The sequence below is a fragment of the Eptatretus burgeri genome, chromosome 8, assembly GCF_056783735.1.
Source record: "Eptatretus burgeri isolate ZD-2024b chromosome 8, Ebu_testis_v1, whole genome shotgun sequence".
In the NCBI taxonomy this organism is placed as follows: Eukaryota; Metazoa; Chordata; class Myxini; order Myxiniformes; family Myxinidae; genus Eptatretus; species Eptatretus burgeri.
In genome coordinates, this window is record NC_140968.1 from 14,668,378 (window position 1) to 14,691,120 (window position 22,743).

At 44.0% G+C, this 22,743-nt stretch overlaps 1 protein-coding gene and 1 pseudogene across 3 annotated transcripts in view; both read right to left on the reverse strand.

The window, feature by feature from the left end:
* LOC147021162 (cytochrome P450 2F2-like) overlaps window positions 1-19,712 on the reverse strand; it is a 53,957-nt gene extending 34,245 nt beyond the window's left edge. Inside the window, exons 1-5 of one of the 2 annotated variants that reach the window (XM_085891006.1) lie at window positions 19,573-19,712; window positions 19,186-19,398; window positions 13,091-13,253; window positions 10,243-10,392; window positions 2,610-2,770 (exon numbers count right to left, since the gene is read on the reverse strand). In XM_085891006.1, the coding sequence (XP_085747132.1) occupies window positions 2,610-2,770; window positions 10,243-10,392; window positions 13,091-13,253; window positions 19,186-19,371 (660 nt within the window). In that variant the 5' untranslated portion in view covers window positions 19,372-19,398; window positions 19,573-19,712. The remainder of the gene's footprint in view (window positions 1-2,609; window positions 2,771-10,242; window positions 10,393-13,090; window positions 13,254-19,185; window positions 19,399-19,572) is intronic. The other variant, XM_085891007.1, reaches the window with a different exon arrangement.
* A 557-nt stretch (window positions 19,713-20,269) lies between these two features.
* LOC147021163 (cytochrome P450 2C5-like) overlaps window positions 20,270-22,743 on the reverse strand; it is a 68,093-nt pseudogene continuing 65,619 nt past the window's right edge. Inside the window, exon 9 of the transcript XR_015060623.1 lies at window positions 20,270-21,574. The product of XR_015060623.1 is annotated as a cytochrome P450 2C5-like (transcript). The remainder of the gene's footprint in view (window positions 21,575-22,743) is intronic.

Consider the following 22,743-nt stretch of genomic DNA (forward strand, 5'->3'; position numbering starts at 1 on the left):
TGTAGCGTTGTTTTTCGGTGAAAGGTGCTCAAGGTTTCTGGGTTGTATACAATAGGTACTGTAGTCAGTAATCACATTGACTCCAACCTGCCATTTCCCCCAAAAAATATGTTATTGGCCAAGCGTGTGTGTGTGTGTGTGTGTGTGTGTGTGTGTGTGTGTGTGTGTGTGTGTGTGTTGTTCATAAAGCATAACATATTCATTCTGCCAACTCCCCTACCCCCACATCTCTCTCTCTCTCTCTCTCTCTCTCTCTCTCTCTCTCTCTCTCTCTCTCTCTCTCTCTTCCAACCTCTCTCTCTCTCTCTCTCTCTCTGTCTGTCCAATCCTTGCTCTACCCCCTCCCAATACAGTGCAGTACCTTCCTCCCACATCTCCTCTCTCTGTCTCTGGACATATCCAGATGTTGGTTACATCTGGACAGTATTGGTCTCCGGACATGTCCGGACGGGAGTTTGTTTCCGGATGTGTCCAGGAGGTGTTTCCCTCCTGGCCATGTTTATCGTATGAATGGTTGAAAATGGATTTCAGACATTATTTTGTTTCCATCTTCACTGTTATTCTATGCAGAATCATTTTGATGAGACGGTATGAATCACAATTAATGCTCCACTAAATCTGCCTTCCCTTCCTCTCACCTCACACGGTCTTCCCTTCCCCCACCCCTCCCTCCCATCTCCGTTCCCCGTCACCTCTTCACTCTCCCCGCTCTCTCTTCCCTACAAATCTCTCCCTCTTTTTCTCCCTCCCCCCCTTTAATATTACTGTCAATTAAGTGACGGCTGGCATTTGCTAGTATGTATGTATGTATGTATATATATATATATATTTATATATATATATATATATATGTATATGTATATATATATATATATGTATATATATATATATGTATATATATATATATATATATATATATATATATATATATATATATATATATATATATATATATATATATATATATATATATATATATATATATATATATATATATATATATATATATATATATATATATATATTGTTGTGGTTTCCCACCCGCTCGGCGTGCAAATGACCGCTTTTAGCTAATCGCGGCCGCGTGCCCACCAGACAGGCAAACCCAGTCACGGCTTACGGATCAACGCCGAAATCCAGCTACGGGTGTGTTTTTAATCACACCGTAGATCAGCCAACTATTCTCTCCACGTGCGACATGGTCCGATCGCCAAATTGTCGATTTACCTTAGTATGCGCGTAGACAGAAATGTCGGGGATTTACACCTCGACGGGACCTGTACGGATACGAGCCGTTGTACGCAGCTCACGCCGTTTGCCATTTGCCGAGCGGTTGTATATCGCCAAGCCCCGCCGGATCCGATTACTTTATCGGCTATTTAAAAGCCAGCTAATATTCCGTACGTAATAATGGCAGTCAATGACAGGAAAGGACGCAACAAACAGGTGAACATTTAAACAAGGACATTTATTTACACACATATGCAGTCAAGGCAATGAATGCAATGGGGTTAAGGGAGAGGACACGAGTAACAAAGCCTACAGCCGTTTGTCTATTTATTACGTACACTTATAACAATTCTACTTAAGGACACAGCGCCACAACTTTCATACAAAGAAAAACCCCAGGAAAGGAAAGGGCAGACTGGACCCGTAGGCCTTTATGTTCGTGGAACTGTGAAGACCGCAAGAGCTCCACGAGACCGTGCTGGTTACCTGCCACCCTCGTGGTGACTCACTGGCTGGCGACCTCTCTCCGGCTTTCTCCACCTTCCCGCAGTTCTGCACGGCCCTGCAGGCTTAGCTGCGCTCCAGGCTTCGCTGCGCTCCGACTGCCCTCCACTGGACTCGAACCTTGTGGTATTCACCCGACTGCACCACGACTCCAAAAGAGACTGCAGCTCGACTCCGCTCCCAGCCTTCAGACGAACTCCATGGCGCACGCAGACTGACTCAACCCGATTCACTGCTTGGTGAACCCAGACCGACTCCAGGCAACCTCTCCAGGCAAAAAGAACTGAACAGCTTGGCGGTCCAGTGTGCATTTTTATGAGGTCCGGGGAGGTGAGTTTGATCCCCCACCTTCGACCTTTCACCCCCCGCTGGCTCCGCCACTTTTGGTATTTTGATCTGATCCGTCACGAAACGCGGAGAGAGCGGACATGGTAGAAATCATCAGCCGTGGAAAGCGGACGATGTAGAAATCATCAGCTCCCGCGTCTGTCGGCGGAGATGCCGCTCGTCCGTGGGATTCGCCGTAGCTGGCGAAAAGATGGTGGTGTTTGTGGAGATGAAGGTGAGGCGATGTTGTGGTTGCTCTGTGGTGGGGATGGCGTGGTTGTTGAGATGCTTTTGTGGTTCTTGAAGTAGTTGTTGAGGTTGTTGAAGTAGTGGTTGTTCCAAAATAAAGATAGCAAAAGAATAATGGCTGACTCAAAGATCACAGCCCGGTTACACGAATAATTTCCTTTAGACATCGGTGGGGAAATCTAATCCGAACACACACTTATCGACATAACTGATCTCTGGGAAACCTGAATGGTGTTCTGTGAATTTCCACAACCGTAACAATATATATGTAAAAATATAAAAAAAAGACACACACACACCTGAGTCCAGATGCTTCCAAGTAATTGTACCTCATCGTTCACGACTGCAAGAAGTTTCACAAACGTGGTATTGTCGTAGTCGAAGCGGTCACCAAATATAACAGAGCAAATGACGTTCGATACCGCCGCGTTCAAGAAGAATGTTGGCTCAAAGGCTTTTCCTAAAAAATATATTAACACAAATTTTTGACAATTATGTTCGTCACAATTTATATCATTGAAGGAACAATGGACAAGAAAATCCAGATTACTGTTTTGATCTTAACCCTGATTTTTATTAAGAACTTCAAGGAATGCAAACAATCTCACATTTAACAGTTTGATTCGGATTTCCTCGCATTTTTGAGGAAAAATATACATCTTGACAGGAGCTAAAATGTTATATTCACAAAATATTCGGATATAGTGGGAAAAATATCTATCAAGGGAAAGGAAGATATCCATTTTAATTGTTGTTGCATGAATAAATGCTCAGGTCCAGTAGCGTATCGAGGAAAAATGACGCTCGGGGCGAGATGTCAAATTTCCGCCCCCTCGCAACTCACATGCTGAATTAAACACAAAGCCCAATGAAATAACTTTCTTATCTCCGCCACCGAAGGTGAAGGAGGTTATGTTTTCACCCCTTTCTGCATGTTTGTCTGTCTGTGCACAGGATATCACAAAAAGTTGTGGACAGATTCAAACAAAACTTGGTGGACATGTTGCGTGTGTTGAAAGGATGAAATGATTAGCTTTTGGTGAAGATCCGAATCCGGATCTGGATACGAGAATTATTTAATTTTTAACGTGATTCTTCACCATTGAGAGACAGGGCCAAAAACGATATATTGTAATGTATAGCATGATATTTCAAACATGTATTGGGCCCGATATGTTCTCGTGGATCAGGCGTTACGTGGTGGAGGTATGCGCTCTGCAGAGTGCCCTTCAATTTCCAAATCAAATTAGGTACAGTACATTTGCAATTAAACAGTTAAAAGTTTTGTTTTCTGCCTTTACAAACGGTCATTGGCTTACTAAATGTGGAGTTGGTGTGACCACTTCACCACTTCCTCACCTTCAGTGAAGCAAACACAGCTTCGAAGTCTTCTCCCCTCAGTGAAGTGCCATGTCGCATTAGCCCGCCACCCCTCGACCTTCAAAAGGGGAATTCTGCTAATATTGCTTATGAAATAAATGAATTTATAGGGTTTTATCCGACAAAATTTCAAAGAAAATTAAGTTTCAACCTTTAAAAATCGTGCAAATAAATTCTGCTTTTTTGTTCGTATCCTTTAATCACCTGTACAAATGAGATACGAACGATAATGAGATGTGAACGGTGAACTAAAATGAGCATGAACGCCTCATCCACTTAGTTTCCTGGCATGCCACGTGCTCCTTCTTGCCCGCCACCTCTCTCTGGGATATCCTTGGATGCAAGCATTGGTCAGCTAAGGGAGGGTGGGGCCATTTAGAAAGTTCAACTCCTCCCTTCGCTTGCGCTTTCATGCACCGTAGCAAAATGGTACGAAATGTCGATAAGGTCAGGCAGGTCGTGACAGGTATGGAAGCGTGCACAGGAGCAGCACGTCACTGTGTCCACTTTACCGCCGGTACTCCTGGGACCTCCGTCTGGCCATCCCTCAGGCAGATATCTGACCCACCCCTATCTCCTTGAGATGTTGATCAACCTGCTGCAACCACGAGGCACGTGGTCGGCTCCATTGGCCTCCTCCACTCGCGAGGCTCCCTTGCTGAGAGAATCTGGTGAGCAGGATCAGTGTCAGGAAAACGAGCGACGTGTCCATACAGCCGCAGCTGACGCTCGTGGACTATGCAGGTAACAAATCTCATTTGAGTCTCTCTCAGCAATCACTCATTGGACACAAAGTCCGACCAGCGATAGCCATGGATTCTCCAAAGAGACCTGGTACCAAAGAGATTAAGTCCACATCTCAGATCCTTGGTCAGAGTCCAAGTCTCGCATCCATAGAGCAAGACTGGAAGCACCAAGGACCTGTAGACTCGGATTTTCATCCTTCTTCACAGGTAGCGTAAGCGCTACACCCCATGATTCAGTTAATCCATGACTCCCCAGGCCTGAACCAGACATCTGCTGACCTCTGACTCGCAGCCAGCAAAGACATTAATATCACTGCCAAGGTAAGTGAACCTCTCCACGACCTCAACATCCTCACCACAAACAGGCAGAGACAGGACAGCGGCATACAAGGTCATTAAATGCCTGGATCTTAGTTTTGACCCAAGAAACCCAGAATCCCAGCAGCTCCGACTCCTCATTCAGCACCTCAAGGGCCCCCAAAAGGATATCTCGAGTCTCCACAAAGATGACTGCATCATCTGCGAAATCAAGGTCCGAGATCTTGACATTCCCAAATGATGCACCGCAGCTTGATCTTTCTGACATCCTCCCCAGAATCCAGTCCATACAAGTTCTGAAAAGTGTGGGGGCCAGTACACACCCCTGACGAACTCGAGTAATAACTGGAAATAAGTCAGAGATGGTACCACCACATCTCACAGCACTCTCAGTACCAGAGTATATTTCAGACATCAGGTTCATCAGTTTAGCTGGCACCCCAGGAAGATGGAGAATCCTCCAGAGGGCATCCCGATTCACTGAATAGAACACTTTACAGAGATCAACATAAGCTGCAAGCAGCCCCTGCCGAAACTCTCGTCTGCGTTCGGTGAGGACACGAAGGGCAAGGATACGGTCAATCGTTGACCTCTTTAGTGTAAAGCCTGACTGCTCTGGACACTGGTGCTCAAGCAGATGGTGGCGAACCCTATCAATAATTATTCAAGCAAAGACCTGACCTGATACTGAGAGCAGCGGCACTCCTCGGTAGTTGTTGCAGTCTTGGCGATCACCCTTCTCTTTCCAGAGAGGGACAACAAAGGCCCCACTTCCAGTCAGTTGGGATGATGCCTGTGTTCCAGGCAGAGCACAGAACTGCATGCAACGACACGAGTGCAGCATTTCCACCAGCCTTGAGAAGTTCGGCATGGATGCCACAGATCCCTGGAGCTTTACCCAATTTCAACCGGTTCACCGCAGTCCGTGTTTCCACAAACGAAGGTGGACCACAGTTGATTGGAGGATCAGCAACAGGGATTGTAACACCCCTGACATCCAACTCAACAGCTGGTGGATCAGCCTGGTACAACCGCTCAAAGTTACCGGCCCAGCGGGCCTTCACTTCGGACTCCTCTGTCAAGAGACCACCACCCTCTCCTCTAACTGCAGTACACCAAGGGATGGGCTTGCACGAACGCAATGCGTGAATTCCCCTGTAAGCAGGAGGAGAATCACTTGACCACAGGTGATGCTTTACTCCCTCACAGATTCCTCGCACATAGGCCTCCTTGTCCACCCTTAGTGCACGTACAGTTTTATGCCTCAGCTCCCTGAATGGCTCAGCTCTGCCATTCAGCCTGGCTGTGCGACTCTGCGCAATGATATTCAGTGTCCCTTGGGAGACAAAATTCTTCTTCGCCCAATGGTGAGTTCCCAGACATCCACCGGCAACCTCAAGGACAGTCATCTTGAAGGCACTCCACAAGTCTTCAGGATCCCGCAAAGCACCCAAACCCCCCAAATGTCCACTCCGCCTGTTCACAAACTCCTCAGCTACCCTCTCTTCCTTGAGCTTGCCAACATCCAGCCTAGGCTGGGATGGTACCATTCTCCTGGATTTAAGGTGCAACGTAAGAGTTGCTTCAACAAGCCTGTGGTCAGTATTGAGGAAGTGAGCACTCCGGTAGACCCTGCAGTTCTGGATCATCCTCCAGTGACCATCAACTAGAACATGGTCAATCTCCTTTGCTGCACCACCAGCGTTGGAATACCAAGTCCAGCAATGAGCCTGTGGGGGCTGAAACCATGAACCAGCCACCCTAAGTCCATGACTTCTTGGAAAGTCAAGGAACTTGGTGCTATTCTGGTTCATAGTTCCAGACTAATGGGAACCAACACGTGTCTCATAACCATCCCCATCAGTTCCAGTCGATGCATTGAAATCCCCCAAGACAAGAAGTGTATCTCTTCTGGGGCACTGACCAACCACAGACTCGAGCGTTGTGTACAATGCATCCTTCACGGTGAGATCACTCGCCTCAGTCGGAGCAGAAACAGAGACCAGGGAAATGACACCTAAGAAGTGACGAATCCTTAATCTCATAATACGCTCGTTGACCGGTGTTACCTCAATTATCATTGGAGTCAGCTTATTGGACACAGCTCCTTGGGCATGGTAACCACCAGAGCGACCAGACCAAGAGTCGGTGTAACCACACACCATGATCTCACCGCAATCCGGTCTCCGAACCTCAGAGAGAGCTGCAATACCAATGTCCAAACGCTTGAGCTCAATTGATAACAGACAGGTGATTATACTCTCTTAGGGAAAGGACATTCCAGGTACCCACCCGAAGGGACCGCCTCAGGTTAACCCAAGGAGACCGCCGTCTGGTGGACAGACACCTCAGCACCACTCCGACACACTCTCCTGCAATCTGACCCAGGAATGTTACCCCGTGGTTTCTTTCCTGTGATCAAAGATTGGGGATCCTGAAGGCCTTGCCCCAATCCCGTCATCCGGTGAGCTGCCCATCGGAGGGAAGCTGCACAGGAGGTACTCCCACGGAGTGGGTTTTCAGCTGTTTTTTGTGCTTCTGGAATGTTTTGCACAATGAAGGGTTTTACAGTGGCTGGAGTGCAAATCCTGCCACCAACCTCCAAATAAGAAGTAACCCAACTGCAGGAGGACGTCCGCACACAGTTGGGCACTAGATATGGATGGCCGTTGGCTCACAAGGAGCTCCTGCGCCCTTTGACAGGTTTTGTTTTTAATACTACTGGCTGTCCATATCCAAACACCCTCCTCACCAGAAAACCTGGTGGGGGAGACAGTTTTGTCGCCAACAACCTGACAATGGAACAGGTTAGTACCGGTTTACATGATACCTGTAACAAGTCATAGATCTGATCTGGCCTGACCTGACAAGTCAAAAAGGATAAATGCAAAATAATAAATGTGCTGCCCCCCAAAAGCGCCGCTCAGGGCAACCACCCCTTTGCCCCCCCCCATCACTACGCTAGTGCTCAGATGCAATGATTGGATTCCAGAGTGGTCTTTGACTGGGATTAAGGAAAGTTTGATCAATGTTCCTATTCAGTTTTTTAAGTTCAAAAGTTCTCTGCCAACAGACTGCTTTTAGCAAAGTACAGACCTTTATATTGGATTGGATGTGATTCACAAGGTTTGTAGGATAAAGTTAACAATGGACGGGGAAAGAGATTTCAACAACAGAACTATGGTTGGTTGTTAAGACAATCTGTGATAAATTATCACAACATCTGATGTGGGAAACTTCCTTCATCCTGTTGCATTGGGTGCAGGGGAAAAAAATAAATAAATAATAAAACTTACTTTAACTTATTTTTGCCACCCAAGCAGATCGCTAATTTTGTGTTGAGATTCGCGATTACATTCTTTCTTTGGTTACAGGGAAGCCTGCTTTTCAAGTTCTCTCAAAACCAAAGAAAAAGATACCCAGCTCTAACACACCCTCATTTTAGTGCAATTGTACCCATTTCAGAATGACAAAAGGTTTACCTGTTACCTCAAATCTTTTTTGGCAAAAAATATTTTGCTTAAGATTCAAAAGTGGAGTGGGGGCACCAATGCACAACTCAAGTTTTGAAACGATTGAGTGGATGGTGGAGTTAGTGTTGCACCACTTCAGAAATAAAAGAGAAGTAGTTAATCCAAAACAAAGTATGGAGGACTATAAAATGAAAAAGGAAATATCCTTTACATCACGAGCGAAGGGAATTTAAATAAATAAATAAATTAATAAATAAGAGGATGGAGGGAGGAGGAATGACAGGTAAGTTGAGAGCAGTTTGTTCAATGTTTACTAGTCTCACCCAGGAGGGGTTGTGAGACGATTGAAACACCCGTGTCTGTATCGATGTATTTTAGCTTTAAAAATGGTTCTCTGAAACCGCTTGTCTGATCGATGCAAAACTATAAATATATGAGGGACTCCCCAATGGAGGATATTTTATTGCGAACTCTGATGTCGTAGGTCACACGGGATGGCAGCCGTATTGGATTAAAGAAAAAAAAATTAGACATCATATTGTTACGGATCTGGAAACCATTTGCATTCAACATACAGGTCCCAAAAGTCAGCGGGGAGTTTGTAGAGAGGAGTGTCGAGAGTTCTGAGGGGGTGTGGTCATGTTATTTTGGGTCATGCTGGAGTTCGAGTGGTTGCGAGCAGTGGTTACGAGGGGCTGTTACGAGTTCTTAGTTGGTTTTTGCTGTCACGAGGGTTGAGCAGAGGGTCATCAAGGCGGCGAACGCGTCTCTGCTGGGCCTCCACAAGGAAGGGCAGAGCGACCTTGACCTCCCTCCGTGGACCCCGACTATTCACCACCCGAGCTCCTCCACGGACCACGAGTCCCCCACGTGCGACTGGGACCAGGCCGATGACCATTGGCAGGTGCCACAGAATGGAGTACCCCCTTTCTCCGATAGCCAGGTACCCACGAACTCTGACCCCCATCTGGTCCCTCTCTCTCTCTCATCGGCTGGAGGGTCCAATAAAGAACTCTGGGTTTCTTTTCTTTTTGTGTGTGTGTGTCTGCGTGTGGGCCCGTCTTGAAGTAGAACTGTGTACGTGCTTGAATCCTTGTAAATATTCCTTGCATATTCGCGTTAAGTTTTGCCTGTGTCTTTTTACTGTTAATAAACCTTTATTAGAAATGTTCCCAGTCTGTTTCTGTCCCTTCTTACATTGGTCCAGCATGGTCCGGGTCTGAGTATAAGCGGGGTTTCATCCCCGGTAATCGGTCTATCAGAGCCGGGACGGCTTTGTGCTTATATAAGCCATCATTCGTTGTCTGCCTGCCAAGTTTGAACAACATCAGTAAATGCATGCCCGAGAAATGGTTGAGGACGTGTTCAACATCGGGATTTTTACAACTAAAATGGCTGCCAGTCGGCCATTTTTGATCACATAGTGAAGCAAAATGACGTGCAAATGTATACCATCAGGTGTTGTCTTTGTGCCAAGGATGAATAAAATTGGTCCATACATGTCCGAGATATGGTTGTGGACGCACACACACGAAAATTGAGACCAAATCCATAAGCCCCCACATCAGACTAAGTCCAATGGGGGCTAATGTATAACATGCTGGTTAATAAATGTTTTAAATGTACTTTCATTGGTATTATTCAATAAATAGCAAAGTGAAACGTATCTAAACTAGAAGGGCACTCGGTAGAGCGCATATCTCCACCAGACTGAACAGTTTATACATCTGGACCTGAGCCAAAATCTCATCAGCTTGTTCTCGTCACCAAACCAACTCATCCACCAAGTTTTGGATAGAAAAAATTCTAGGATCCGGATTTTCACCAAAATTTAATCAAATATTCCTCGTCACACACGTAACCTGTTCACTAAGTTTCATCTGAATCTATCCCTATGTTTTTGAGATACCCCTCTCACAGACTGCCAAACAAACAAACAAGACAAACAGGGTTGAAAACATGACCCCCGTCCACCTTCAGTGGCAGACGTCATAAAAGTGAGATTCGGCACTTACCTTCTAGAGTAGATATGCGTCTTAAGAAACACTCCGACTCCTCTGAAATGCGTTCCTCGATGGAACGCCGGCCGACTCCAAAGTCACGCAGCGTAGTGAGAGAAAAGCGACGCAGAGTGCGGTGCCAGTCACCGCTGCCTAACACCAATCCTGGACATACAAAGAACAAATTCTGCACAAATTTTTACTCCTTTTTAATGAAGAAAAATAAGATTTGTTAGCACAAGCAAAAGCAGTTGTTTATTTGCACAATTCTAACAATTTCTCCCACAATTGTTCTTGAGGCCCCTCCAGTTGATGTCATGAAGCCATGATGCAAAAAAAAAACAATAAATAAATAAATAAATATTTAAAAATTGCATGTCCATCTCAAGCTCAACTAACAACTAAAAACAGATTGTAAGGAATGCTTGCTTTGTTACATTCATTTGTAAACATAGATTTCTGTAATGATATGCGAGCGAAGGCATGAGCAGTGTTGACAGAGAGAGAATCAGAGAGCTGTTTGCACATGTCCAGTGGCAGCATTAAGGCTGTACAATTCCACGGTGCCCAAGGCAACAAGGGCCCACACACAACCGATCGTGGGACATAATATTTCGAGATGGGCCCCCTCGGGTGGAGGTGATGGTGGTGAGGGGTCTCACTTTGCTTTCAAAACACATCAAATTGTGAGTGGTGCCAAACACAGAGTAAAATGAATGCTCCACCTGAAGGAAAAAATATCTAGGGAAGGGGGGAGGGGGGAAAGGATGGGGGCGAGTGAGCCTCAGAGCTCAACTAAAGAAGGAAACATTGAAATAAACAGGGTTACCCATCAGTGCCTATACATTGTGGACAGACACACACACACACACACACACACACACACACACACACACACACACACACACACACACACACACACACACACACACACACACACACACACACACACCTTAAAGTTTGTCTATACCTAACTCAACCCTGTTCAGCATGTAATATATATGGATAACCCCTTTTTAGCTTAACATTAAAATGACATCACAATCTTCATTATTCTATCAGCCTGTAAATGGTGGACAAACCAAAGGTTTCACTATTCCATTCCAAATTGACCACTTTGGGAGTGCAGGGACCATGCAAATCCAGATTGACGACTCTAAGAGTGCAGGGACCATGCAAATCCAGATTGACGACTCTAAGAGTGCAGGGACCATGCAAATCCAAATTGACCACTTTGGGACTGCAGGAACAATGCGAATCCAAATTGATCACTTTGGGAGTGCGGGGACTATGTGAATCCAAATTGACTACTTTGGGAGTGCAGGGACCATGTGAATCCAAATTGACCACTTTGGGCGTGAAGGGACCATGTGAATCCAAATTGACCACTTTGGGAGTGCAGGGACCATGTGAATCCAAATTGACTACTCTAAGAGTGCAGGGACCATGCAAATCCAAATTGATCACTTTGGGAGTGCGGGGACTATGTGAATCCAAATTGACCACTTTGGGAGTGCAGGGACCATGTGAATCCAAATTGACCACTTTGGGCGTGAAGGGACCATGTGAATCCAAATTGACCACTTTGGGAGTGCAGGGACCATGTGAATCCAAATTGACTACTCTAAGAGTGCAGGGACCATGCAAATCCAAATTGACCACTTTGGGAGTGCGGGGACTATGTGAATCCAAATTGACTACTCTAAGAGTGCAGGGACCATGCAAATCCAAATTGACCACTTTGGGAGTGCGGGGACTATGTGAATCCAAATTGACCACTTTGGGAGTGCAGGGACCATGCAAATCCAAATTGACCACTTTGGGTGTGAAGGGACCATGTGAATCCAAATTGACCACTTTGGGAGTGCAGGGACCATGTGAATCCAAATTGACTACTCTAAGAGTGCAGGGACCATGCAAATCCAAATTGACCACTTTGGGAGTGCGGGGACTATGTGAATCCAAATTGACTACTCTAAGAGTGCAGGGACCATGCAAATCCAAATTGACCACTTTGGGAGTGCGGGGACTATGTGAATCCAAATTGACCACTTTGGGAGTGCAGGGACCATGCAAATCCAAATTGACCACTTTGGGTGTGAAGGGACCATGTGAATCCAAATTGACCACTTTGGGAGTGCAGGGACCATGTGAATCCAAATTGACTACTCTAAGAGTGCAGGGACCATGCAAATCCAAATTGACCACTTTGGGAGTGCGGGGACTATGTGAATCCAAATTGACTACTCTAAGAGTGCAGGGACCATGCAAATCCAAATTGACCACTTTGGGAGTGCAGGGACCATGAGAATCCAAATTGACTACTTTGGAAGTGCAGGGACCATGTGGATCCAAATTGACCACTTTGGAAGTGCGGGGACCATGTGAATCCAAATTGACCACTTTGGAAGTGCAGGGACCATGCGAATCCATATTGATATTTTGGGAGTGCGGGGACCATGTGAATCCAAATTGACTACTTTGGAAGTGCAGGGACCATGTGAATCCAAATTGACCACTTTGGAAGTGCAGGGACCATGCGAATCCATATTGATATTTTGGAAGTGCAGGGACCATGTGAATCCAAATTGAACACAGGAGTGCAGGGAGTCAAATTTAAATAATTTGTGAAAGTCTGGCACGTCTGGATAGAACATAATATCTGTTTGAAGGTGAGAAATACATAGCAGTGTAGAAAAGAGGTATTTTAATGGAGACAAAATACAGATAATAACGAGAGCTGAGAAATCTCTTCCACATTTTACCAAGAATGAAATAAAGAAATAAACCGGTTGCTCAACACCTTTTATCACATACAAACTAGATTCTTACAAAGAAACCTGTATTGCAATTACTTATTCACCTTTGTCAACGCTCAAATAATGCATCATGGGAACGAAAGGTCGATTTGAAAATTCTTCTGCTTTTCCGATGAGTGCATCCCGAACCGCTTGGTACCCTGACAAAACGATGATGGTTTGTTCACCCAGGCGGATGCTGAATACTGGTCCGTACTTCTTGGAAAGCTGTTGAGAGGATCAGAGCAGTGACATCCTGTAATGTACAGCCTCTTTCAATTAAACAACCCTGCACCTATGGAGTTCATCATATTTTTTCGTCTTTTCTCAGAACATTCGTTCATGGTATGATCAAAGCTTTGTGCACTTCGACTCATACAATGAGTTTTGATCAATAAATCAGGAATGAACATTTCTGATGTTGTGTTAAATGATGTTGTGTCAGCAAATAAACCCCTGTATTAAATGTACCACATGCTTTTCCTCTTCCTTGTAAATAAACCTTCGGTGTTCGTTCCTTAAAATCTGCTCGTAGTATGTTTTCCTTCATTGGTCTGGCATCGTCAGCACTTAGTGTTAGCGTGGGAGGTTAGGTTTAATTGGCTCATGTGACTAGCTTGTGCTGCACCTATCTGTTACGCTCAGCAGATCATCAGGTGTGGTGCCGAGGACATGGCCTCAAGTTAGCTTGCCATGCCAATATAATAGAAAGGTATCACGGAAACCTCGGAGCGTAAACCAGCTCGGCCGGAAGTTTAAATCAAGTGGCTACAGCTGCATAAGTTCTGCATCCCGTTGGATTGTGGAATTATCTGTGGTCGGCAGCCTCAAGGCCGAGAATTCGAGAGGAGTCCGAAAAGTCCCAAGTTCCCTTTGTGGCAACCCTCAAACCCTAGTTCTGTTTATGTATATATATATATATATACACACAAATACATATCTAAAGGCCCGGTCACACCTTGACGTTTTAGCCAACGTATGCCGATTTTTGAATTTTTTTTCTAAAACGCTGGCACACATTGAATACGTTATGGGTAAGTTTTGATAACATTGAGAGCACGCTGAAAAACACTGCCATACGTCGTTGTACGTTGGCTTTAAACGTTGTACTTTTTGGTTGTCCTCAAATTTTTTCATGCTTGAAATTTCACGACATATGCCGGCGTATGACTCACACGTTCCGCTACGCTGGCCACAGGTTGTATGCACGGTCTGCGATCGTTGACAGACGTCAACACATGCTACTTGTAAGTTAATCATAAGTTGAGACACGCCGAGGTAATGTTTAGCGTGCCCGAAACTTATTTCTAACCTATGATTAACGTGTTGTTGGCACGTTACGCGATCGTTGCCACACATCGACAGACGTTACTTTTAAGTTACTCAGAGGCTGAAAGACGTCGGTATAATGGATCGTCCTTGCGTCAGCGTCCACTGCCACGGCCAGGACACTTATTTGCAGCATTCTTCAAACTTTTCTTGGGCATGACGAGGATGTTCACACTTCGATGTCTAGCTTGGCTATGATTCCAATTGTCCATCGGCAGCGTCTATTTAAAATAGTCGAGTTTGAGCGTTTTAACACGTTCAGAAGAAACGATTAAAATTTCCGAGCGCTGTTAGAGCGCTTTCTAAAATTTCCGAATTAAAAATAAAAAATAAAAAAAATAAAATTTCCGAGCGCAATTTAAATCGTTCATTGTAAACAATGAAAATAGCTGAGTGGTACCGTTTAAAAGTCGTTGAGTGTAAAAAAAATCCAATTGTTGAGCGCAAGCGTCTACTTTCAATAGTGGAGATGCAGCCATTTAAATCGTTGAGTTTATCATTTAAATCGTTAAATCGTTAAATCGTTAAACGCAAGGACGATCCATCATAACCCACACCCTCCCCCTCCCACTCACCTACTACTGCCAACATGAACAAACTACTACTAATACTAATACTAATACTAATACTGATACTGATACTGATACTGTTACTGCTGACATGGACATCGACTCAAAAAGGACTCGAAAACACTGTTGGGTTCCCCTTTTATGAGCAGCATTTTTATATACCAATTCCCAAAACCGCTGGGAACACGTTTTTATATGGCAGTTGTAAGTTAGAAACACGTTAATTTATTTTTTTGTCGACCGGAAGACGTCATTGGAATACGTTTACATACGTTGATGTGTGTTGGGACTACGTAAAGAATTGGTTCAAAGCACGTCAAACATAAGTTAGAAATAAGTATCCCGTAAAAAAGACATTACCGCGACGTGTTTCGACTTATGAGTAGCTTATAAGTAGCGTTTGTGGACGTGTGTAAGCGTCCACATATCGTGTGTAAAACTTATCCCCATCGCATGCGGAACGTGTGTCATACGCCGAGTACGTCGTAAAATTTTGAACATGTTTAAAATTTCTTGACGTACTCTACTTACTACGACGTATGATAGCGTACTTTAGCGTTCTACTCACGTATACCAAACTTACTCATACCGTATTTGACGTGCCCCAACGTTTTAGACACATTTTTCTTAGGTCGGCATACGCTGGCAAGATCGCCAAGGTGTGACCGCGATGTTGACACTTCCATTTCTACGGCAGTTATGATTCGAATCGTTGTGCGTCAGCCTTTTAATAGGCTACGTTACAACATCGTCGGCGATGCGTGCAACGCGCTATGCCTAAGTTAGACTATCGTTGGGCATCGGTTGTGTAGGCCGACAACAGGTTCAGCATTCGTTGGTATAAGTTATCTATAACACAACGAAACGTTCTGTGTCCGTTACCAATGCGTTATACATAAGACCAAGTCGCTATGAATACGTCCGAATCTTTAAAAAAAAACATCAAAAGTTCAACGTAAGCCAGCGTTTTACGTACATTTTAATACGTTGCCATCGCTGGCTAAAACGTCAACGTGTGACCGGGCCTTAACAGACTCATATGGACAACTTATCTACATTGCCAGAAATTTGAACTAAACAAACAAACAGGTGGGTCAGAGCTATATACATTTGTAATATTTAAATTACCCATGGCCCAGGACCTGTGACTTGAGGGAACGCAATAAAGGTAACATTCGGGGATGAGTGCAGCAGCAGGCAATCAATGACCAGGCGTCTTCAGGGCCCTCAATGGTGCTTTGGTTGTTGGTTTTATTTCTTTTTTTTTCTTTTCCTGGCTGCTGGAGGCAACTCACCCTACCATGGCAGGCCACACAATCCATTTGAACTGGCCTTTATACAACAAGGAGATAGATGTCCAGGCTGCACAAATGCAGTCCCCGGTCGCGCGGCTGCCTGCAGGGCAGTCCTTTCAAATACTCCCACACAGATGGTCCTGGCACACATGGTAAAGTTGAGTGATATGGCAAGGCAAATAAAGGCATGGGCAGGTATGGCAAATGGAGTCAAGGCAAAGGCAGATAAAGGCATGGCAAATGCAGACCAGGTAAGGTGTGACAGTGCAACAGGTCGGCACATGAAGCTGGCTGGCCTCGGTGTGGTCTCGTGAGGTGGTGGAGTGAGTGTGGTGGCATTGGCCGGTCCGAAGACGGGCTCGGTCCTACCATACAGTCTCCCCCCAACCAATTGCCTATGCCTGTCCTTGTCCATACCCAACCCCAGTCGATTGTAACAAAACAAACAAAAAAAAATTTCGACTTTTTATTTTTATTGTTTATTTTCTTTTATAATTATGTGTGTCCCTCGTCCCCTTATTGTCTTTGTTCGGCTAACCTGTCCTATCTATTCCCAATTCCCAATATCCCTTTTGAAAGGATTGAGGAAGAGACAAGTGAATCTGTCTCAGGGCCCAATGCAGCCTCAGAATAGCTCCCACAGGTTTCAGCATTTTCAAGATGAGTCCAGTGGCCTACGAACAGCAAAGGGATGGATGTTGCGAAGGAGTACACGTTTCCTATCTATCCTACCATTTATTAAACTTTAAACTATCCCCGGGGCTTTGAACACATCTGTCTCTTTAAACTATTGGTTCTAGCAACCACGATTCCCGTCGCCTGTGTTGGTGTTCGTTATTAATTTGGGCCTGGCCCGCAAATTTTCTCTCGTGCTTTCGCACAATTTTGTGGCTGGGCAGCGTGGCCCCACTGGCAGGTCAACCCACCTGCCAAACTCGATCCTCGGCACCCCTGGGTTGCTGAGGCTATCTCCGAGCCTATGAACATGGGGAATGCCCTTCCTGGCATTTTCCCCATCGATGCCCACGTGGCATTTTGGCCCTCTGGGTCCCTTTCCCCTGGGTACCCGTGCCCATTACACTAACCCGGTCTCTTCGACCCATGGCCTACTCTGGCCGACTACTTCGGTGCCCGGGGTGTCCTCGACTCGGTACACATATTTCACCAGCCACGCTCCCAGCAGGTCAATAGTCTCCTGCACCCTACAAATGGTTTCGTGCCTTCGTTTAACACCAACAACCAAACAACCTCCTTTTGGTTAATTTAACTAACCTGCTAACTATTATAACACCAACCCCGGGTTCCCTTGGGTTGGATTCACTCCTCCCCCCAATCATTCATTTGCACCATGCACCCCACATTCACTCATCATTTATTTTTTTCCAATTCACTCCAACACTCTAATAACTACGTCCCCCTAACTATCTCGTGCTCCCCGTCATCCCTTATTCAAATGCACGTTCCATTTAACTCCACGTAGCTAATGTATGTCCCCACTACACGTTCCATGTCTCCAATCCATTTTTAATTCTCACCTAAATTTCCCCTAACTCGTGTTACCGGACACCATGGAGGACGACTCATGCCCCCATGAGGCCGAACTATCTAACACCAAACCCTTCCCCTAACTTATGCTCCTTTGCCCCGGTGAAGATGTCCGCTACATTCTATCCCACTACATATCTAACCCACCAGAGGTTAGATAGTATAGTCGAACAAACTGCGTCGTGGTCCGGGCAAACGGCCCTGAGACGGTCGAGCGACGCTGAGGTAGTGAACGGGTCCCAAAGAGCATCAACTAAAAGAGCAAAGACCCGTTCACTCCTCCAAACGTGCTGCCGGCCAGGCCGACCGACCAGGCCGCAGCGAAGGCGCACGTGGCTGATTTACCTCAGGAATAATCAGAAAAGAAGAAGAGTGGGGATGAAATGAAGGAAAAAATGATTGAAGCAACCCTAGCTATTAGATCATCGCAACGCACTCCCTTGTTGTCCTGCGAGACAAAAGGAAGGGGACTATCTACATGTATAATGATGGAATAACTGTCTTAGGACACCTATCTGTTGTGTGCATGCGGTTCCGAGAACCGCAACAATATATATATGTATACACACATACGTACATACATACATACGTACGTACATACATTGCCTGGTGTTGGCTTAATGGTTATGGGTGGTGGGCTTGAGGATTGTAGGATCCTGAGTTCAAATCCCACTCAGCTGTTGAATTAATACCAGGTGGGGTTTACTCCGCCTGTCATCCTCCCAGGGTCAGCAAAATGAGTGCCAGCTTGCTGGTATCCGAGGTCAGAGTGGTGACCCATCCAGGATTGTGCCCAACAGCTAAGGAGACTGCTGTGGCAGCAACAACGCTCTGCACAGAGTATGGTCCCAATGGATGGATATTTATATGTATGTGCATGTGTGTGTTTGTGATCATATATATATATATATATATATATATATATATATATATATATATATATATATATATATATATATATATATATATATATATATACATATATACATACACATATATACGTACATTCTGCCCATGGTTACCCCCAGCACGTTTGGAAAATACGGTGTTGTTTGGGCCAGACATTTTTTTTCGTGGCTTTTCAGACATGCACAAAATACATACCGTGGGATTTCCTTGTGGGATACAGTAAGGGGATTTTGGGGGGAAAGGGGAGGGGGTGGTTGTGGGAGGCGGATAGCTTAAAACCAGATTCTGAAGTGCAGCACCAACAACCAAAATTAGTGTCCTCTGGGTGCGACGGTTTGGTCATGAAAGAATAACGTGCAAACACACAAACAAACACTTGAAAATATTTACAAGGTAAGTCCACCTGAGTACCTGGACCATAATAAAACAAACCCATCTTGTCAATCATAAATGTAACTTCATTGGAGTAATCAAAGGTACAAAGTTTGTAATTAAGTGACTAAAGTAACATGCCTGCATTAGAGAAGATGGCAGAGCAGACAGGTCAACCTGCAGGAGGTTTCCCACCAAGGGAAGACCCCGGGGTCCGGGTGGGAAGCGGGTACGAGGTGACGAACCATCGCTGATGAGTAACCGCACAAGTAACACCGCAACTCCGATGCTGAGAGCGATGGTAAACCACCCAAGGTCCAGGTCCATAGCTGAGGTCACGTTCTTCTTGCTTTACTTTGAGTAAAAAAAAAATCAAGATATGATTATTCTGCCAATAAAGGTTCACTCACGTCATGTAGGATGTACCTAAATACACGTTCAACAATTGGCTCATCGGAATCAACAATTACATGTGGAAAATGACTATTAATTCGGTGATTAAACTAAAAAATGCAGAACAAAACCTACCTTGATTTCTTCAGTGAGTTCTTCGTATCTAGGAAAAAAATGTATAACCACCTCCTCGAATATCCATCATTGAACACGCCCCTGACAAATCCAACCAATGGACACGAAACCAGAAAACAAGCATTGACAACGCCCCCTGAAATCTGAGTATTGAACACTGTCCCGAGAATACAACCATTTAAAACACCCTGGAGTGCAACCATTTCAAAAACTACCTGAACTTGAACTTTAATATTGTCCACATCAAAATCAACAACACTTTGTCTTATTGTCCACATTAAAATCAAAAACAATTATTGAACAATCGAGTGTCCACATCAAAATCACCAACGCTTTGTCTTATTATCCACGTTAAAATCAAAAACAATTATTGAACAATCGAGTGTCCACATCAAAATCAACAACACTTTGTCTTATTGTCCACGTTAAAATCAAAAACAATTATTGAACAATCGAGTGTCCACATGAATATCAACAATGCTTTGTCTTATTGTCCACGTTAAAATCAAAAACATTTATTGAACAATCGAGTGTCCACATCAAAATCAACGCTTTATCTTATTGTCCACATTAAAATCAAAAACAATTATTGAACAATCGAGTGCCCACATCAAAATCAACAATGCTTTGTCTTATTGTCCGCATTAAAATCAAAAACAATTATTGAACAATCGAGTGTCCACATCAAAATCAACAACACTTTGTCTTATTGTCCACATTAAAATCAAAAACAATTATTGAACAATCGAGTGTCCACATCAAAATCAACAACGCTTTGTCTTATTGTCCACGTTAAAATCAAAAACAATTATTGAACAATCGAGTGTCCAGATCAAAATCAACAACGCTTTGTCTTATTGTCCACATTAAAATCAAAAACAATTATTGAACAATCGAGTGTCCACATCAAAATCAACAACACTTTGTCTTATTGTCCACGTTAAATTCAAAAACAATTATTGAACAATCAAGTGTCCACATCAAAATCAACAACACTTTGTCTTATTGTCCACATTAAAATCAAAAACAATTATTGAACAATCGAGTGTCCACATCAAAATCAACAACACTTTGTCTTATTGTCCACGTTAAAATCAAAAACAATTATTGAACAATCAAGTGTCCACATCAAAATCAACAATGCTTTGTCTTATTGTCCACGTTAAAATCCAAAACAATTATTGAACAATCGAGTGTCCACATCAAAATCAACAACATTTTGTCTTATTGTCCACGTTAAAATCAAAAACAATTATTGAACAATCGAGTGTCCACATCAAAATCAACAACACTTTGTCTTATTGTCCACGTTAAAATCAAAAACAATTATTGAACAATCGAGTGTCCACATCAAAATCAACAACACTTTGTCTTATTGTCCACGTTAAAATCAAAAACACTTTTTGAACAATCAAGTGTCCACATCAAAATCAACAATGCTTTGTCTTATTGTCCACGTTAAAATCCAAAACAATTATTGAACAATCGAGTGTCCACATCAAAATCAACAACACTTTGTCTTATTGTCCACGTTAAAATCAAAAACACTTTTTGAACAATCAAGTGTTCACATCAAAATCAACAACGCTTTGTCTTATTGTCCACGTTAAAATCAAAACAATTATTGAACAATCGAGTGTCCACATCAAAATCAATAACACTTTGTCTACAACATTATGTAGGAAAAAATAAAAATATAAAAAGATTACATAATATGAACCAAAAAAATCGCATAAAATGCTAATGGCATCTTTAAACGCCTCCTTATCATATAAACATTTTAATTGTTGGTGAAACCAAATGTTTATAATGTACACACTGGAAATATAGTGCTTTCTTTAAATATTTAACAAATAAATGACCGGTTCCATAGAACACTTCTTTAAGTCCATAGTATAGTTAATCTCTCATTAGGTTCCCTGTAAGAGTTTTACTGAAGCAGTGTCAAGCAGCGAAGTTTTCTTTCTCATATCCAACGGCAATTCATTCCAAAAATTCGAACCTGTGTGTGAAACAGAACATTTCCCAAGAGATGTGTGACATTATGGAACGTACAGTTTTTCACTTTCCCTTTATCCCAAGAGATGTGTGACATTATGGAACGTACAGTTTTTTTCACTTTCCCTTTATCGTGTGTGATACTCACGTTGTATTAAAGGAAAATATTGAACAATCGAGAGTGGAAGTTTGTTATTTATCAAATCGTACACAAAAGCTACAAACAGATAGTCTCTGCAATTGTGAAACATTTAACAAAATCAATTATTCAAACAAAAGCTGAGGACACCACATAATTGTACGAAATCTAATGGTGTGCAAAAGCCATCTTCTGAATAAACATGATACAGTTCAAATGTGCTTCATATGTGTTACCCCACATTTATATTCCACAGTAGCAAATACAACCCGTCATTTCGCTGATGGGGGGGTTAGGGATACAATAAGGGGATTTATTAAGGAGGGGCATTGAGAGAGCAAGGGAAGGGAGAGGAGAGGAAGAAGGGAGAGAGAGAGAGAGAGAGAGAGAGAGAGAGAGAGAGAGAGAGAGAGAGAGAGAGAGAGAGAGAGAGAGAGAGAGAGAGAGAGAGAGAGAGGAGGCAGGAGGGGGGGACTAGGAAGAGGGGAAGAGCGAGGAAGGGGGAGGGGAGGTGGGGAGAGCTATGCCTCACCAAATGTTGCTATACCATGGGAGGGAGGGATGCGAGGAGGGAGTGAGAGAGAGAGAGAGAAAGAGAAAGAGAACTATGCAGTGGGGCAGGAGGTGGTGACGGTGCAGCGGGGGAAGGAGGTGGTAACGGTGCAGTGGGGGCAGGCAGTGATGGAGGTCCATTAGGGGCAGGTAGTGGTAACGGTGCAATGGGGGTAGGCAATGGTGGATGTGCAGCAGGTGCAGGCAGTGGTGGAGGTGCAGTGGGTGCAGGCAGTGGTGGAGGTGAAGCAATAGAAATTGGTCAACATGAGGTATGGGAGACAGTTTTTGTGGGTGATGAGATTATTAAATATGTGGATTCTTCATTCTGCAGGAACGAGTGTAGATACAGAATTCTGTGTAGTTTTGAAGGAGTGGGAGTGAGGGACATTGAAGGAAGGATAAACGATATTGTATCGGGTCACGGCAGAAAGAAGTTAGTTGTGGTACACCTAGGTGCGAATGATGGAGGGAAAGTTTTG